Here is a 14,001-nt window from a genome sequence, read left to right on the forward strand (position 1 = left end):
GCCAGAATAGCAACAACATGGCCGCCAACCCACCAGTCTTCCAGCCATTTGACTTGACGTCCAAACGGGAGGTCCAGAAAAAAAACGGCTTCTATTTTTTGCTCTGATCAATCCGGTGGCGGACGAATGAAAGCAAAAGGGCAGCGGTGCGAGCACTGGTGCCGGCGAAGTCGAATGACAGTGTCAATTTTGGATGACGTTCACGCGTTCTGTTCTTCATGTGTTCATCTTTGAGTGAGTGCTGCATTGTTTTCTTTTCTGAACTCTCGCCGACTTGGATTCACCTTTGAGCGAGCGTGGTACCAATGAGGAATGTGTGATGTCATGACAAAGTACGCCGGAAGTATGCCTGACCTTCCGCCTTTTCTCCGGGCCGATCGCTAGGAGACGATATGGACCAAGGCCGTTGGTGGCATGACGGCGAAGCCGTCGCCACGGTAAGCCGAGTACCGCCCCATCGATGTTTGCTGCGGCCCAGCGAGCGCAAATTCATCCCGCCCGGTCTCACCCTTCAGCAACAGGTGTCATGGCAACCATCCACAGACGGCGAGCGTCTCATTGGCCGTATTTTGCTGAACAAGACCACCAAGGACGGATCCATTCACGCAGACGCCGGCGCGCTGCTCGGGCTCAAGGCTTGTTCTTCACTTGATCGCCGTGTCCTCGCATCCATCCGTTCAAACCCGTTCGGCTAAGATTCTCTGATCTTTGCAGGTGGTTGGCGGTAAAGTGACGGATTCCGGTCACCTGGGCGCGTTCATCACTAAAGTGAAACAAGGGAGTCTGGCGGATATTGTGGGACAACTGCGACCAGGTGATGCGGCCTTACAGCATGCCAAGATTGTTATTGGGGGCTCCCGTTACGGGTTTCCGGTAACGGGGCATGCTCCTTTAGGTGATCAGGTGCTGGAGTGGAATGGTCACCTTCTACAAGGAGCTACCTTCGACGAAGTTTACAACATCATCCTGGAGTCCCAATCGGAGCCGCGAGTGGAGCTGTTGGTATCGCGACCAATCAGGTGAGCTCACGTGGTCCGGAGTAGGAACGAGTAACCGCTGAACTGACGACTGTCCCCTGATTGTGATGTCCAGCAGAGCGGCAGACTCCGTCCATCGCCAGTCCGTCTCCGGTGAGTTGTTGAGCGACTGTGAAGTTTGATCAAGAGGTTCTAAGATTATCTTTTCGAAACAGGTTCCTTTGAGTCTCCCATAAGTCCAAACGCCATGCAAGCACAGGTCTCGATGCAAGATGCCACGCCGTGTTCCTATCAACCGAAACGAGATTTGCCATTGTTGTTTCAGACGGCGAGCAAGCGTGTTTTGCTTCCCAGACTTCAAGTGAGTGAGACATCTATAGCACGGGCTCTCGAATGCAAACATATCCTTCACTACCAAGAGTTTGAAGTGCTTCGGACTTAATTTAAGACACAGGATTTTGGGAAAAACAAACGTTCGCTCCCCCTCGTTCACTTGAACGTTGACGTTTTATGAATACTCGGCTTCTTCTGGCTTTTTCTTGCAGGTGAAGCTGTGGTACGATAAACTTGGCCATCAGTTAATGGTCACCGTCCTGGGAGCTAAAGAACTTCCCGTCCGGGTCGACGGGCGGCCTCGGAACCTTTACGTTGAAATCTACTTACTTCCCGACAGAAGGTGAGAAGGTCAAAGGAGTAATTCCAAGGTGGTGGATGCGACTTGGTTTCCTCACCAGTGCTCAGAGTAAGCGGAGGACAAAGACGGTGAAGAAACTGGCAGAACCTCGGTGGAATCAGACTTTGGCGTACTCTCCGGTCCACGAACGGGACTTGCGAGAGCGTGCGCTGGAGTTGACCGTGTGGGATCAGGCTGGAGTCGCTGAGGAAGGGAGTCAGTTCCTTGGAGAGGTGAGCACCTTTGTGACGCTTCCCCAATGACTGGAGGAGCACATGTGCAGCCCTTGTCGGTGTTGTGCTTGTCCAGGTTGTGATCGGGCTGGAGAAAAGCACCGTATTGGATGATCAGCCTCACTGGTTCAAACTTCACAGGAGTAGTTTTGCCTCCCTGCCACGAGTCAGCACTTCTCCCTACCTCCAGAGGAGACGACTGTCGCCCGGGAGGTTGCATAGTGAGTACGTCGAGAGCAAAACAGCGAACCAGTGAAGGAAGTCCATGAAAGGTTTGTCCCACTTTTTTTTCTACAGGTTTTCATAGGTTCAGCGATGGAGACTTTTCCGATTATGACTACGAGGACGGCGTATTAGGTAAACTTCAATTCCCCGCCCGCATCGGCGACACATCCCCGTGCATCTCGTGGCATTTTACTTCTTCATCCACAGACACCCGGCAGGGCAGCCGGCACCTCTACACCGAACGCGGGCCACCGCCGCCGCTGTCCTGTCCCGCCTTGCGCTGCGACTCAAACCCGGTCAGGTGCTCATCTCCAATCCACAGGTAACCTTCCGCTGCCTCCAGCTCATGCCCGATTTGTCTCTTTAATTCACCGCTTGGCCTGCAGCGCAGCCCCTCTTTATCCGCTGTATCGCAACGACGCCGTGCATCTACTCCGATGCTCCAAGATCACTCGAGCTCATTCGGACGTCGGACGCCGCGGGAGCCTGGATAAGTAAGGGATGAGTGGAAACTGTTGTTCGGCGGCTGGGTTAACGTCGTCCGTGTGTGCAGGGGGTCATTGAGGAGGAGGCGGTCCGGAGCCATCTCTCTTGATTTTCCCGACTGGTACGGCAAACTCCCCACAAAATGCTCACGTGCTGTACAAACAAGTAGCTTCTGATGTCTGTGTGTAGTCACTCTGGAGGATTGTGCAACAGTTCCTGGCCCAATTATAAGGCAAACGGGAGCGCTGAGGACTTAAGGTGAGCCTGGAGAGGTTTTGGGGGGTGGCGTTGAGGTTCAAACAACCTGAGCTCTCCTTCTGCTATTCAGCCAGAACTTTATCCCAGACTTACATTGGGAAGGAGAACTCTTTGACGAGGAGCTGCTGAGGTAAATAAGTCATTCCTGACAAAGCCGTTGACGGGGATGACGACGAATGGTTTGTGAACGTGGCCGTTGCTCTTCCGACAGGGTCGATGGGTCGCTCCAGATGAGTCCTTGCGGAAGCCCCGATTGCGGCCGCCGAGGACGCCAGTTGCCCGCTGTCCCGCCCAAACGTGCGCCGGACACACGTAAGACCAACAGATGGACATCACATTGCTTTCTCCTTCTTCTGTTTGTCCAGTCTTTGTTTTTCTCTCATCCTGCAATCCATCAGTTTTGACCACAGCTGCTAAAGGAGCAGCAACTGGAGCTGGTGCTTGGCCCACTCCTCGCTCCCCCGTCCACTTGCACAGACAAGCTCCTCCCAGTGACAGCCATCAATGCCCACCGCTCATTCGAATACAAGCTCCACCTCCTAGCGGACCGCCACAATCGCATCACCCGACTTGCGCCGTTGAGGCATCATCCTCCGCTACTGCGCCACAAAAGCCAGCTCCTCCTCCGACCCCTGTCGAATCCCATCAACCTAGTCTTGCAGGCTCGTCAACGCCTCAACAAGCCCCGTACCCGCTGAGCACAACTTCTGCCCCCTCCACTTGCCAGCAAGCCTCTCCCCCTCCTGTCACGACGACTCAGCAAGATGATCCCCCACACTTGACAACAACTCAAGACCCTCGCCCGGCGCCCACCACGTGTCACCAAGCTCCTCCAGCTCCCCCAGCAGCGAGCTGCTCTCCAGCTCCCCCAGCAGCGAGCTGCTCTCCAGCTCCGCCCCCTCAGACGCCAGGTGCGTGCGCAATGATTGATGATGTATCAGAGCCAGAGAGACGCTCTGCCACGCCCGGAAGCAGCAGGAAAGGTCAGTGATTGGTCAAAACGGCACCATGTGACCTTGCCGATTAAACCCACCATCTAACATTGTAACTTTTGGCCCAGAGGTCACATGGGAGGACCAGAGGACGAAAGCAGCAAATGGTACATGAGCATCTTTAGCATTTAGAGTGTGATGTCATAGCAGCTCACCTGAGTGGCGTTTCCGTGTTCTCCCTCCTGGCGACTGCAGGGGAGATGAAGGATCCAGACAAGGTGAGCCCACATCGCAAATGGCACGACTGACGCAGGACCTGATTGACCTTTGGCGTCGTCGGTGCGTAGACACGGGACAGCCTGTCGTTGAAGTCCTCTCTCAGCAACTTGAGCGACTTGTCGACCGAGTCCGCCATCCTCGACAACCTTCAAAGCATTAGGTGACCACGCTGTCGTGATGACTGTAGCAGCCGCCGTGTCCAGGGGACCCATTCAAACTCTCCTCTTATTGGTGGATGCAGCCAGGTGGACGGTTCGGAGGGTCCGGAGGGTCTGGACGTTCCTTCTGAGGACTACGGGATGGGATCGGCAGAAAAACCTACCCTGCAGACCAACGAATCCATGGAGGAAGGAGAGGAGGAGCCAGAGTCAACCAAGTAAGTGACAGCACAGCGTCTCCTTTAGTCTTTCGAGATCCTGACCTATCATTTCAAATGAAAAGTTCATGCTCGAATGCAGAGGTGGGTTTGTCGGTAAATTCACATTCACCAGCGGACAGGTCATCGACATTATCAGTTTGTCGTTATTCCAAATCGACACAAACTGTCATCGTGATTCTGTCATTGTTATTTTTGTGCACCGTCAAAGTCAGATAAGAAAAATCCAATTCGATTAAGATGGTAAATGGAGTGCATAAATGTATGTCAATGTCATACGTTCAGCCTTTAACTGAGTTTGTACCGGCAACCTCTCGTTTTGACATGTCGTCCAACCTCCGACAGGTCGGCCGCTGCACCAGCCGCTAAGCCCGCCAATGCGGGCGGCGACATTTGTTCCCTGAGCCGTAACGACGATGATGATGATGACAAGAAGCGGCGATCTAGTTTGGGTGCTCGGGTGATGGGCATGGTGGGACTGGGAAAGAAGAGCCAAAGCGCCTCGCAACTCAATCCGGAGGGTGAGTCCCGTTCGACCTCCCACTGGGGTGCACCATGTCGGGAAACAAAACATGCGAGATGCCATATGGATATTAAGGTATTTATATTATTGCAATCATTAACGTGAACAGGTGCATAAAGAATTTTTATGATCTAACTTAATAATTTCCTTTTTTTATGCTACAAAATAAACAAACTCAATATATTCGTATCTGATTTATTGTAATTCCACGAGGTAATGTTCCACTGTTGGACAGGGATGCAGACTAAAGTGTCAAATAATAGTATCCAATTGCAACTGAAACTTATCACATGCGATATGCCCATATGGCGAAATCCATTCTTTTCCCACGATATTGTGCAGCCCCGAGAACCAGAAATGGAATCAAGCAAAAGTCAGACTTTTGAAGCCTAAGCACACTTTTCTCTTCAGAGGAAGAGAAGAAGAAGAAAGCGGTGAGGCTTCCCGTTCAAAGAAGCGTGGAAACCGGACTGGCTGTGGAGTTTAAGGCTCGCTTCACCCGCCAGCCCAGCCGTGATCCAGACGCGGAGGACCCCAAGCCCGGCGCGTACGAGTCATTCTGGTTACAGCATCGTGTACAGATTACTCTCATCTTGTCATTTGCCTTTCAGGTTGATCTTTCCGGGAGTCAAGCTGGCCTCAGACAAACAGTTCACTGGCTTCCTCGATGGCTTGGGTCCTGCCCAGCTGGCTGGCAGGCAGACGTTGGCCACGCCTCCCATGGGTACTGACCAATCATCATAAAACAAATTGGGTTCATGTCGAATGGATGCCATTGTGCCGCTCAGGAGACATCCAGATCGGCATGGTCTACAGGAAGGAGCGCCTTGATGTGGAGGTGATCCGGGCCAGGGGGCTTGTGGGTAAACAAGGAAACAAAAACACGCCAGGTAAGTTCTCCGGAGAACACACAGGTTCCTCTGAGAAAGTTCTTGGCATTTTCCCAAGTTTTAGGGAAAGTTTCGTATTAGAGCGCAAATTATGAGCAAGCGCAGTTGAGCCCACGATAAGGTTCTCGCAAGCTCCGTGGCGTGGCTGCAATCGTGACAAGCTGCTCTGCGGCTCAGCTGCGTATGTGAAGGTCTACCTGATGGACAACGGCAAATGTCTGTTGAAACGAAGAACTCGTCTGGCCCGAAAAACCCTGGATCCTCTTTATCAACAACAGCTGCAGTTTGAAGAGAATCCAGAAGGCAAAGTTCTGCAGGTAAGGCAGAGACGTGGGCTGCAACGTTTGTCGCGGGACTGACCTGTGCGCCACGCCGTTACCCAAATGCTCAGATCATTGTGTGGGGTGATTATGGCAAGATGGACCATAAATCCTTCATGGGCGCTGCTCAAGTTCTACTGGATGACTTGGACCTGTCCATCATGGTGATTGGCTGGTTTAAACTGTTCCCCGCCACTTCCCTGGTGGACCCCGCTTTGGCGCCGCTGACGAATAAGGAGACAGAGAGCAGCAGCGCGCCGTAAAGCAAACCAAAAAAGGGGACGTGTGTAAAGCGCCTCGTCGGCTGCAGCCTGGATTAGCGCGAGCTAAAGGCTAGCAAATCATAAAACGGCCATAGCAAGGACATGCAACACTGCTTTCAGTTTATCTTCCATAAAGCTTGTGAATATTTTCAAGTCTGGCGGCTCTTTTCTTTTCAACCTAATCTTTCACAATGAACACATGTATCCAAAAAAGGCGGCATTTCAAAATTTAATAAGTCAGTTTGAAAAACCAAAGGGAAAAAACGTCAAGTAATCATGCAGGTCAGAGAACACCACAATTAGAAGAACGCTAACAATAAATAGCCAAGGTACCAAAACCGAGAAGACAAAAAAAATACCCATGACATCGAGGACCTTTTTCTATGGAAATAATATCTGCAAAAGTTGACACCGCTTCACAATTTGGGGAGATGAGAGCAATTTTTCCCACACCAACGCATTGATTTGATTCAGCATCAAGATGCAAAGGTGTGGTTCTTGCTCTGAATGTCCTTGGAGAATGAAGGACAGAATGAATGACAGGTCACCTGATCGGGGGTGGGTGGGTGGTGGTGGTGGTGGGGGGCAATCAACACAAGGCCCGGGACACAGCAGGTCGGCAATGTCATTCTCAGTCACCGGTGCTGGCGATGTGAGCACGGCGAGGTTAGTGACAGAGCGTGGAGCCGCCGCCACTCTCATAATGGTCCCTTTAGCCGGTTTAGGCAGCAGGTTAGCCTTCAAGCCCGTTAGCATAGCTGAAGCAGCTCGTCGTCGCTGCTCTCCATCTTGCCTCCCACCTCAAGACATGTGTCCGGGATCTGAGCGGTGTGAACTTTCCCGCAGTAGTCGCAGGGTCCGTCCCGCGGACCGCTCACGTCCTGATGTCGCGCCTTCTGAGCTGCCGTGGAAGAGGAGCGCGACGGACGCGAAGGCTGCGGGTCCAGGAGCGGCTGGCGGACGTCGCCAAACGACGACGAGTCCGACTCTGGGATCAAAAGCTCCACGTCATCTTCGTCTGCGCTCTGCTGCTGCTCAGTTGACTCCGCCCCCCTTCCTGTATCGAGCTGGCGTAGCGGACTGTGATTGCCCCAGGTCTGGTTCTGCGGGACGCGACTTGAAGTCATAATGTTCCTGGCCAGGCGGTGCAGATTTTTGGTCAGACGGTGCAGGGTGGAGGCGGGTGGGGCTCGGAGCCGGGACGGGTCACCGTGACTTTCCACGTCTGAATCGGCTGTTTCCAGAGCGACCGTGGCCTGGCCGGGAGCATTTTGGACTCGGCAAAGCCCGGCTGGCGGGTTGGCGGGGGTCACAGAGGCAGTCGACGAAACGGTGGCCCCCACTGAAGTGGCGGGCGCGCTCTTGTGGGGTAGAGGGGCGACAGGACCGCCCGCCGCCCCGACACCGCGCTCCCTCACCCTCTCGCTTTCTGTGTCCGTGTCGTCTGAATCCGGGGACGGCGGGTCCGATGCGGAACTCGCGGTAGCGCCGCTGTCCTCGACGTCGGCAGAGACCAGAGCCAGAGACCCTGACTGGCGAGACCGGGAGAAGTTGAAGAGGCTGCGCCACAGGCCTCGGCGGCAGCGGCTGCTGGCGGAAGGGAGCCGAAGCGAGGTGAAGCCCAGCTGAGAGCGCACGGCCAGACGCAGGTTCTCCAGAACTGATGCCTGAGGACGAAGAGCCAGCAAAAGCAAAGTCAGTCACGATTGCGTGACAACACGGTATCCCCGACCACGAAGGCAACGTCTGACGCCACGTGAACAAACGTCCTGCCTGGGAGTCACATTTGTTCTGTGGGTGTTTACCTGACTCCCAGAGCAAACGGGGAAATCCTCCACAGGCGGAATCAAACCCTGAGCAATCAGCTGACCGTAGGAGGGCGGGGCTTCCCTCCTCAGTAGTTCTGCCTCCACTCTGGACAACTGCGTCTCAAAGGACCTGCAGGGTGAGCGTGGCGATGGCTAAGTGCGTGCGTGAAAAACTTGCTGCAAAAGACGTCGTCCATGGAGCTCACCTGCGTTCAGAAACGCGCAGCGAGTAGAGTTTGCACGTGCAGCCCAGCGCAATAACCAGCAGCAGACCGCAGACCAGGCTGCCGATCACGGCAGCCGCGATCACCCTGGTTGGAACCACCACGGGACAACTTTCCTCATCGCTGCCGTCGCCGCAGTCATCCTGGGCGTCGCACACCCACGACTCAAACACGCAACGGTTGTTCTATGCACACATGACAGCGCAACTTTGCAGGTTTGCGCGGCACACGCAGACGCTTGCGCACGCCGGGTAGAATACCTTGCAGTGGAAGTTTCCAGGCTGACAGAATAAGCAATTCTTTTCATCAGACCCGTTGGGGCAGCGGTTCTGGTAGTTGCAACGGTCAGATCTCGGGTAACAGGCTCCGTTCCGGGAGCAGGGGAACTCGTCCTCCTGACAGGCGGAGCAGTTAAGCTCGTCGCGGCCGTTGGGGCAGTGCCAATATCCGTCGCAGCGCTGTGGCGCCGTGTAGCATCCCCAGTTGCCCCCGCAGGGAACCTCCCAGGGCAAGCAGAAGCCGTCCACCTGCGAAACCCAAATAGAGGCGTAGAGCCGCGGTCGAGCAGCAGCAGCCGAGCTGGCTCGGATCGCACCCAGTCAGGACAACCTGGTAGGTGACATTGAAGCCCCTGGCGGCGTTGATCTTGTCGGCGTAGAAATGGACACGCAGCTGCCCGGAAGACGACACCACGGCCACCGGCGCCCTCGAGTCGAAGGCCGTCAGAACCCTGAGAAGGCGCCGAGGGTTCTCCTCCAAACCGTCGTACACCTTGACGTAGTCGCCATAACCGGTGCCGTCCAGCTTAAAGTCTGTAAAGCGCAGGATGACCTGCCGTAGGGAGAAACGAAGGGTAGCCTTCAGAGCGGCTCTAGCGGCGAGCAGAAGGGAGGTCCGCTCGCTTTTGTCCCGCCGTACCTTCCTGTGGTCTCCAGTGTCAATCAGCCAGGTACAGTTGCTCCCTGGAGGGTAGAAGTCAGGATAGTTGGGAGAGCTAAAGGAGCCATAGAAGTTGCGTAACCATTCCCCACAGGTGGGCACTTGGCAGTCGATCTCATCGCCCAGGTCCTGAAAGAGGCGGCAGAGGTTAGAGGGGAGTCAAAGTCAAGTCGAGACCAACCCCACCTGGCAGTCGATGCTGCCGTCGCAACGGAGGCTGTGAGGCAAGCAGGTGTAGATTCGCGTGTAGCGGGACAAGCACGGGAACTGGTCCAGGCTGCACGGCTGGAAGGAGAACGGCGAGTCCACGCACAGATCCTCGTCCGAATTGTCGCCACACTCATCCATAGAGTTACAACGCCACCAGTCGGGGATGCATTTCCCATTCGAGCAGTGGAACTGGTCCACGTCGCAGCTGGAAACATCCGGCTTACCTGTCGCCAAAGCAGGCCAAAAAAAAAAAAAAAAAGTTTTGTTTTGCTATGGGATGACGCACACACACCAGAGGGCATCGTGCATAGTGACGCTCTCATGTCAATTCAACAACAGCATCAGCATGAACAACAGATATGATCCCAAAACGCTAACACCTACATGTAAAAAATGCACTGTACGATGAAGTAGAGACGCAAGATAGACAGATAGCTATAAATAAATAAATTAAACACAGTAATAGTCTTTCTACTTTTATGAAACACTCCCAAGCTCACCTGTGACGTAGGACAGCCGGAAGCCTTTTCCCGAAAGAGCGTCGTCAGAGCGGAAATGGATCCAGACGTGGTCCTGCGAGGAGATGTACGGAGGTGGCAGAGAGGAGCCACATACGCGCAGACCGTCTAGGTTCTTGTAGCTGCTGATGGACATCCAGTCCGACGAGCAGCGATGTGATCCCTGCAGGTCGAAGTCCTGGAAGCTGCAGAGGAGGGACCAAAAAGGTGCAGTGAGGCACAGTGAGGAGCGAAGCGGCTGCCGAGGTACCGTACCTGATGGTGACCCTGTCACCGGGTCGGCCTCTGATGTTCCAGCTACAGTTGAGGCGGGCCGGGTACTGGAATGGCCAACCGGGACTGGCGATGACCCCGCTGGATGCTCGGAGGAGCTCCGACGACTCGCCGCACGCTGAAAAGGCCACAGAGTCATGACCGGCCAGATCCCACGCACGCCCCCACCGTGTTTGGTGCTCACCATTGGAAATGCCCGACACCAGAACGTTATCGTTCCTCTGAGAAGCGGCGTGGCATCCTGCACAAACAGACAACTTTGACGCCATCGTGCAGGCAAAATGAGTTCATTTAGCAATCGTTGCCAGGGCGACACGGGCTGATGTTAACCGCATCCAACATGAACAATGCAAAGGGCACATTCAGATTTCAAAACAAGGACGGCGCGTTGAGTTGACGTCAACTAACCTGTTAAGAAGAGCAAGAAGACACCCCAGACGATGGCGTCCATGACGACGAATCCAAGGTCACGAATGTGCAGTTAGCTTAGCAGGAATCGACAGAGATGCTGGCTAAGCTAAGCTCAAGAATTCACAAAGAGACTAGGATCGCGGGCGGGCTGCCTCTCGCTATTGCAAGCCCGGCAAAGCAGGATGCTCCATCATTGCTCTCAAACGACGTCCTCGGAGATCAAAAGCCTGCACAGTACCGATTGTTTTGTCTACAAATGCAAAATATGGCGTTGTGCGGCCTGGGACGAATGAGCAAGCGGGCGGGCGGGCGAGAAGCTCATGCTACACCCGCCTGCCGGGATGCCGGCGAGATTGGAACACAAAGCTAGCTCACCGAGGCCGATTAGCACCGCATGCTAACCCAGCTAAGCGACCAACCGGCCGCGCTCGTCCTCGTCAGCGCCTACGCGGAGGCCCAACGGGACCGGACCAGTTTACCGGAACGCGACGAGCATCCGTTGCTACCATCTCGAGGCGTTCGACGACGAAAGAAACCCGCAGATGCAACTTTGTTTTTCTTTTTTCTTCGCGTCTCGAGCAGCAGCTGCTGTTTGTTTGTTTGACGACAACCAGGCCACGCCTTCTTCGTGACGTTACAACATGGTGACGGCAGGAAAACGAAATCCTAAAAAATAGGGGGTCGCTGATGGTGAAGGGGTACTCTCGCCTGTTTTGTGTTCCGACACCGTGTGTGCGTGTGTGTGCGTGCGTGTGTAAAAAAGAAAACCTAAAACATATGGTTTAAAAACAATTGCAAGCTATCACGTTAAAACGTGAAAAAAGTAAAGTAGGTCACTGGTGCAATCCTTTTCATCTCATAAAGCAAAACTACTTGCACTATAGTATAATAATGCTAATGTTAAATAAATTATTTAAAAAAGGATGGGGAGGTGCAACATCGTCATCATCCTCTGCCAATCACCTGAACCAGATCAGGAATTGTCTTGTTTTGCCAAATGCATTATTAGATTCAATCATGAAATTGATCATGTGTTTTTCTGGTGTGACAGCAGCGCACCTCTGTATATTTACTACTCTGCTCACATTTTTTGTTGTTGTTCAGATGAGATTCAACCAGACTGCTGTTTATTGCGCTTATTGAGAAACAATCACTCATTCAGAGTCCCGCGTGAAAAATGTCAAAAACGTGTTTTACTGTGGTAAATATGTTAAACACATTTCGCAATGGCATCACACGCACACGCACGCACACACTCACACACTATGACAACGATGCCAATGGCAAGCCTTTAACGTAGTGCCGCAGAAAGTGGTCCAAAGTAAAAATGTCGCCCCATCCACGGGTGGGATCCATGCAGATAAAGTCTTCCAGGTTCATGTGAGAGTCTGCATAAGAAAAAGATTACAACAGAGGTCATGGAGGGTGTTAGCTCAATGCCCGTCTTCTACACATGAACTTTGACCTGCAGTGGAGATTGGGGGGTATGGCGGCGGGGGCATCTTCCAGGACCCATCAGCGTTCTTCATGTGCGACCGGTCCGAGGCAAAGTTCAACAGGAAGCAGTCAGCGGGGACCACACGCAACTTCCTGCATGACATTAAGTGAGGTCAAGGATCGTTCCTTCTTCCTTCCCACCTCGACTTTCCAAGGCTCATTTGAGCGGCTCGGGCAACGGCGGCGGCTACCTGTGGTACTCGGGCCGAAGGCTCCCGTCAGTACGCAGGGCACGGGCGGCGTAAAGCTTCAGATCGCAGGGAAATGGCAGGACGGAGTCCAGGTCGTAAACGGTGGCCTCGAACCCGGCCCGGACGTGAAGTAGAACCACGTGATAATCCTACACAGACGTCACGCTTGACTCACGTGGAACGATTGCGTCGAGCTAGCGTATCGCCCGGCGCCGTCCTACCCAAATGACGGGCTGCTCTCCGCACGCCGACTTCTGTTTCCACAACGGGACCTGGCGGCAAAAGCGGCAGGTTTTAGGAAAATCCATCATCCAGAACGTGTTCACGTCCCGCTTTTGGGAGCGTGTCGGCCGCCTGCATAAGACGACTGCGATCTCACCGTTCTGTTGTCGTTGGAGATGAACACCACAAAAAGTTCTTGGAGAGGCGCACTTCTCTCCCGACGGACCAACTCGCAAAGTTTCCACACGTTTTCTTCACTGCAAAGGCCCAACAGTAATGATAGAAAAGGAAAGGAAATATTGATTGATGGGTAAAAGAACATGTCTGGTAGTCAACGGGCGCTACGTTTGCAAGTAGAAGAGGGAGGTGAGCTCAAATGTTGGGGTTATTTGTGTTGCAAGAACGTGGGTGCGAGTATAAAATATTTTTGAAAGTTGATATACTCCATCAGTAGCTTACATTTAAGAGCGTTGCTGCCTCCTAGTGCGAAGGCGTTATTAAGAAATTCATCCTCTGATTTATTTAACTCTGATCTTGTTTTGTGCTTATATTTTTTTGGTCAGTATATATAGTTAATTTAACTCATTCGTCCAGAGAGTTTCAACTTTATTTTTGATTTAGTCGTCCAGATATAATCAAAATAAAAACTACACGAACATTGAGCTGAAATTTGGTAATTCAACATTTAGCCACCGTTTATACAACTTGATTATTTTTGTATTGAATATTTAATTTAATATTTTAGTCTCGAGTCAAGCTAAAATATAGACCGATTGTCGAATTTTGGTCTAAACTTAGACTAGCCATCTGTCTATGGCTCAGTGGGAAGGTTCATAAATGGTGATCGATCGCACTCGATCAAATGTGGACGAGCAATACACAGAAAGTAAACATTTGACTCCCTGGTCTTGATGAAATGTCGGACAATAACGCGACTGACTCTTTTTACCAGTAACAGCTGCTGTAAGCACACTCGTCCTGCCCCGGCGTGATTCTGTCTTCTGTCATTTTCCACCAACACAAAAGGTGACGTAAAGCTTCTTCTTTCTTTGTAGTTTACGGCAGGGTGCAGGGTGCACCATCTTCAAGGTACATTACCGCCACCTAGTGTATTGAAGTGTGAACCAGCGTACCTACCATCCCATCATTAGTTTTCTTCCTGCCAAACCTGTCGCAATACGCTATCTAAAAAGCATCTTTTAATGTCATCTCTGCCCCCAAGTTTTTCCTTGTCGTTGGTCTCAATGACATCAAGCTTCCGCTTCAAGTCGAC

General features: G+C 52.8%; 3 protein-coding genes across 7 annotated transcripts in view; 1 reads left to right on the forward strand and 2 right to left on the reverse strand.

Moving 5' to 3' along the window:
* The window catches only part of LOC125987388 (regulating synaptic membrane exocytosis protein 2-like), a 6,844-nt gene extending 256 nt beyond the window's left edge, over window positions 1-6,588 (forward strand). Inside the window, exons 1-29 of one of the 5 annotated variants that reach the window (XM_049751733.2) lie at window positions 1-234; window positions 385-437; window positions 516-635; window positions 715-814; window positions 896-1,019; window positions 1,096-1,130; window positions 1,193-1,236; window positions 1,303-1,338; window positions 1,523-1,653; window positions 1,712-1,883; window positions 1,960-2,104; window positions 2,181-2,240; window positions 2,316-2,430; window positions 2,495-2,602; window positions 2,662-2,715; window positions 2,784-2,852; window positions 2,923-2,982; window positions 3,064-3,164; window positions 3,251-3,835; window positions 3,913-3,951; window positions 4,040-4,062; window positions 4,132-4,223; window positions 4,305-4,439; window positions 4,785-4,960; window positions 5,374-5,509; window positions 5,574-5,686; window positions 5,751-5,852; window positions 6,030-6,169; window positions 6,244-6,588. The exon at window positions 1-234 is cut by the window's left edge and continues 254 nt beyond it. In XM_049751733.2, coding sequence (XP_049607690.1) covers window positions 219-234; window positions 385-437; window positions 516-635; window positions 715-814; window positions 896-1,019; window positions 1,096-1,130; window positions 1,193-1,236; window positions 1,303-1,338; window positions 1,523-1,653; window positions 1,712-1,883; window positions 1,960-2,104; window positions 2,181-2,240; window positions 2,316-2,430; window positions 2,495-2,602; window positions 2,662-2,715; window positions 2,784-2,852; window positions 2,923-2,982; window positions 3,064-3,164; window positions 3,251-3,835; window positions 3,913-3,951; window positions 4,040-4,062; window positions 4,132-4,223; window positions 4,305-4,439; window positions 4,785-4,960; window positions 5,374-5,509; window positions 5,574-5,686; window positions 5,751-5,852; window positions 6,030-6,169; window positions 6,244-6,435 — 3,276 coding nt within the window. In that variant the 5' untranslated portion in view covers window positions 1-218 and the 3' untranslated portion in view covers window positions 6,436-6,588. Of the gene's footprint in view, window positions 235-384; window positions 438-515; window positions 636-714; window positions 815-895; window positions 1,020-1,092; window positions 1,131-1,192; window positions 1,339-1,522; window positions 1,654-1,711; window positions 1,884-1,959; window positions 2,105-2,180; window positions 2,241-2,315; window positions 2,431-2,494; window positions 2,603-2,661; window positions 2,716-2,783; window positions 2,853-2,922; window positions 2,983-3,063; window positions 3,165-3,250; window positions 3,836-3,912; window positions 3,952-4,039; window positions 4,063-4,131; window positions 4,224-4,304; window positions 4,440-4,784; window positions 4,961-5,373; window positions 5,510-5,573; window positions 5,687-5,750; window positions 5,853-6,029; window positions 6,170-6,243 lie in introns of all 5 variants that reach the window. The other 4 variants (XM_049751732.2, XM_049751731.2, XM_049751730.2 and 1 more) reach the window with 4 other exon arrangements.
* A 63-nt stretch (window positions 6,589-6,651) lies between these two features.
* On the reverse strand, window positions 6,652-11,465 carry lrp12 (low density lipoprotein receptor-related protein 12). Its single transcript, XM_049751762.2, has 11 exons — window positions 10,816-11,465; window positions 10,592-10,648; window positions 10,390-10,525; window positions 10,117-10,319; window positions 9,593-9,840; window positions 9,386-9,535; window positions 9,077-9,298; window positions 8,728-8,994; window positions 8,450-8,652; window positions 8,241-8,373; window positions 6,652-8,102 (listed from the first exon to the last, which is right to left on the reverse strand). The coding sequence occupies exons 1-11, from the start codon at window positions 10,856-10,858 to the stop codon at window positions 7,185-7,187; spliced, it is 2,580 nt and encodes an 859-aa protein (XP_049607719.1). The 5' UTR covers window positions 10,859-11,465; the 3' UTR covers window positions 6,652-7,184.
* A 524-nt stretch (window positions 11,466-11,989) lies between these two features.
* Window positions 11,990-13,938, reverse strand: ntaq1 (N-terminal glutamine amidase 1). The gene is made up of 6 exons (XM_049751888.2): window positions 13,678-13,938; window positions 12,886-12,985; window positions 12,728-12,778; window positions 12,507-12,655; window positions 12,284-12,408; window positions 11,990-12,206 (listed from the first exon to the last, which is right to left on the reverse strand). The coding sequence occupies exons 1-6, from the start codon at window positions 13,734-13,736 to the stop codon at window positions 12,082-12,084; spliced, it is 609 nt and encodes a 202-aa protein (XP_049607845.1). The 5' UTR covers window positions 13,737-13,938; the 3' UTR covers window positions 11,990-12,081.
* Window positions 13,939-14,001: the final 63 nt, after the last annotated feature.

Source organism: Syngnathus scovelli, chromosome 19 (assembly GCF_024217435.2).
Source record: "Syngnathus scovelli strain Florida chromosome 19, RoL_Ssco_1.2, whole genome shotgun sequence".
NCBI lineage: Eukaryota > Metazoa > Chordata > Actinopteri > Syngnathiformes > Syngnathidae > Syngnathus > Syngnathus scovelli.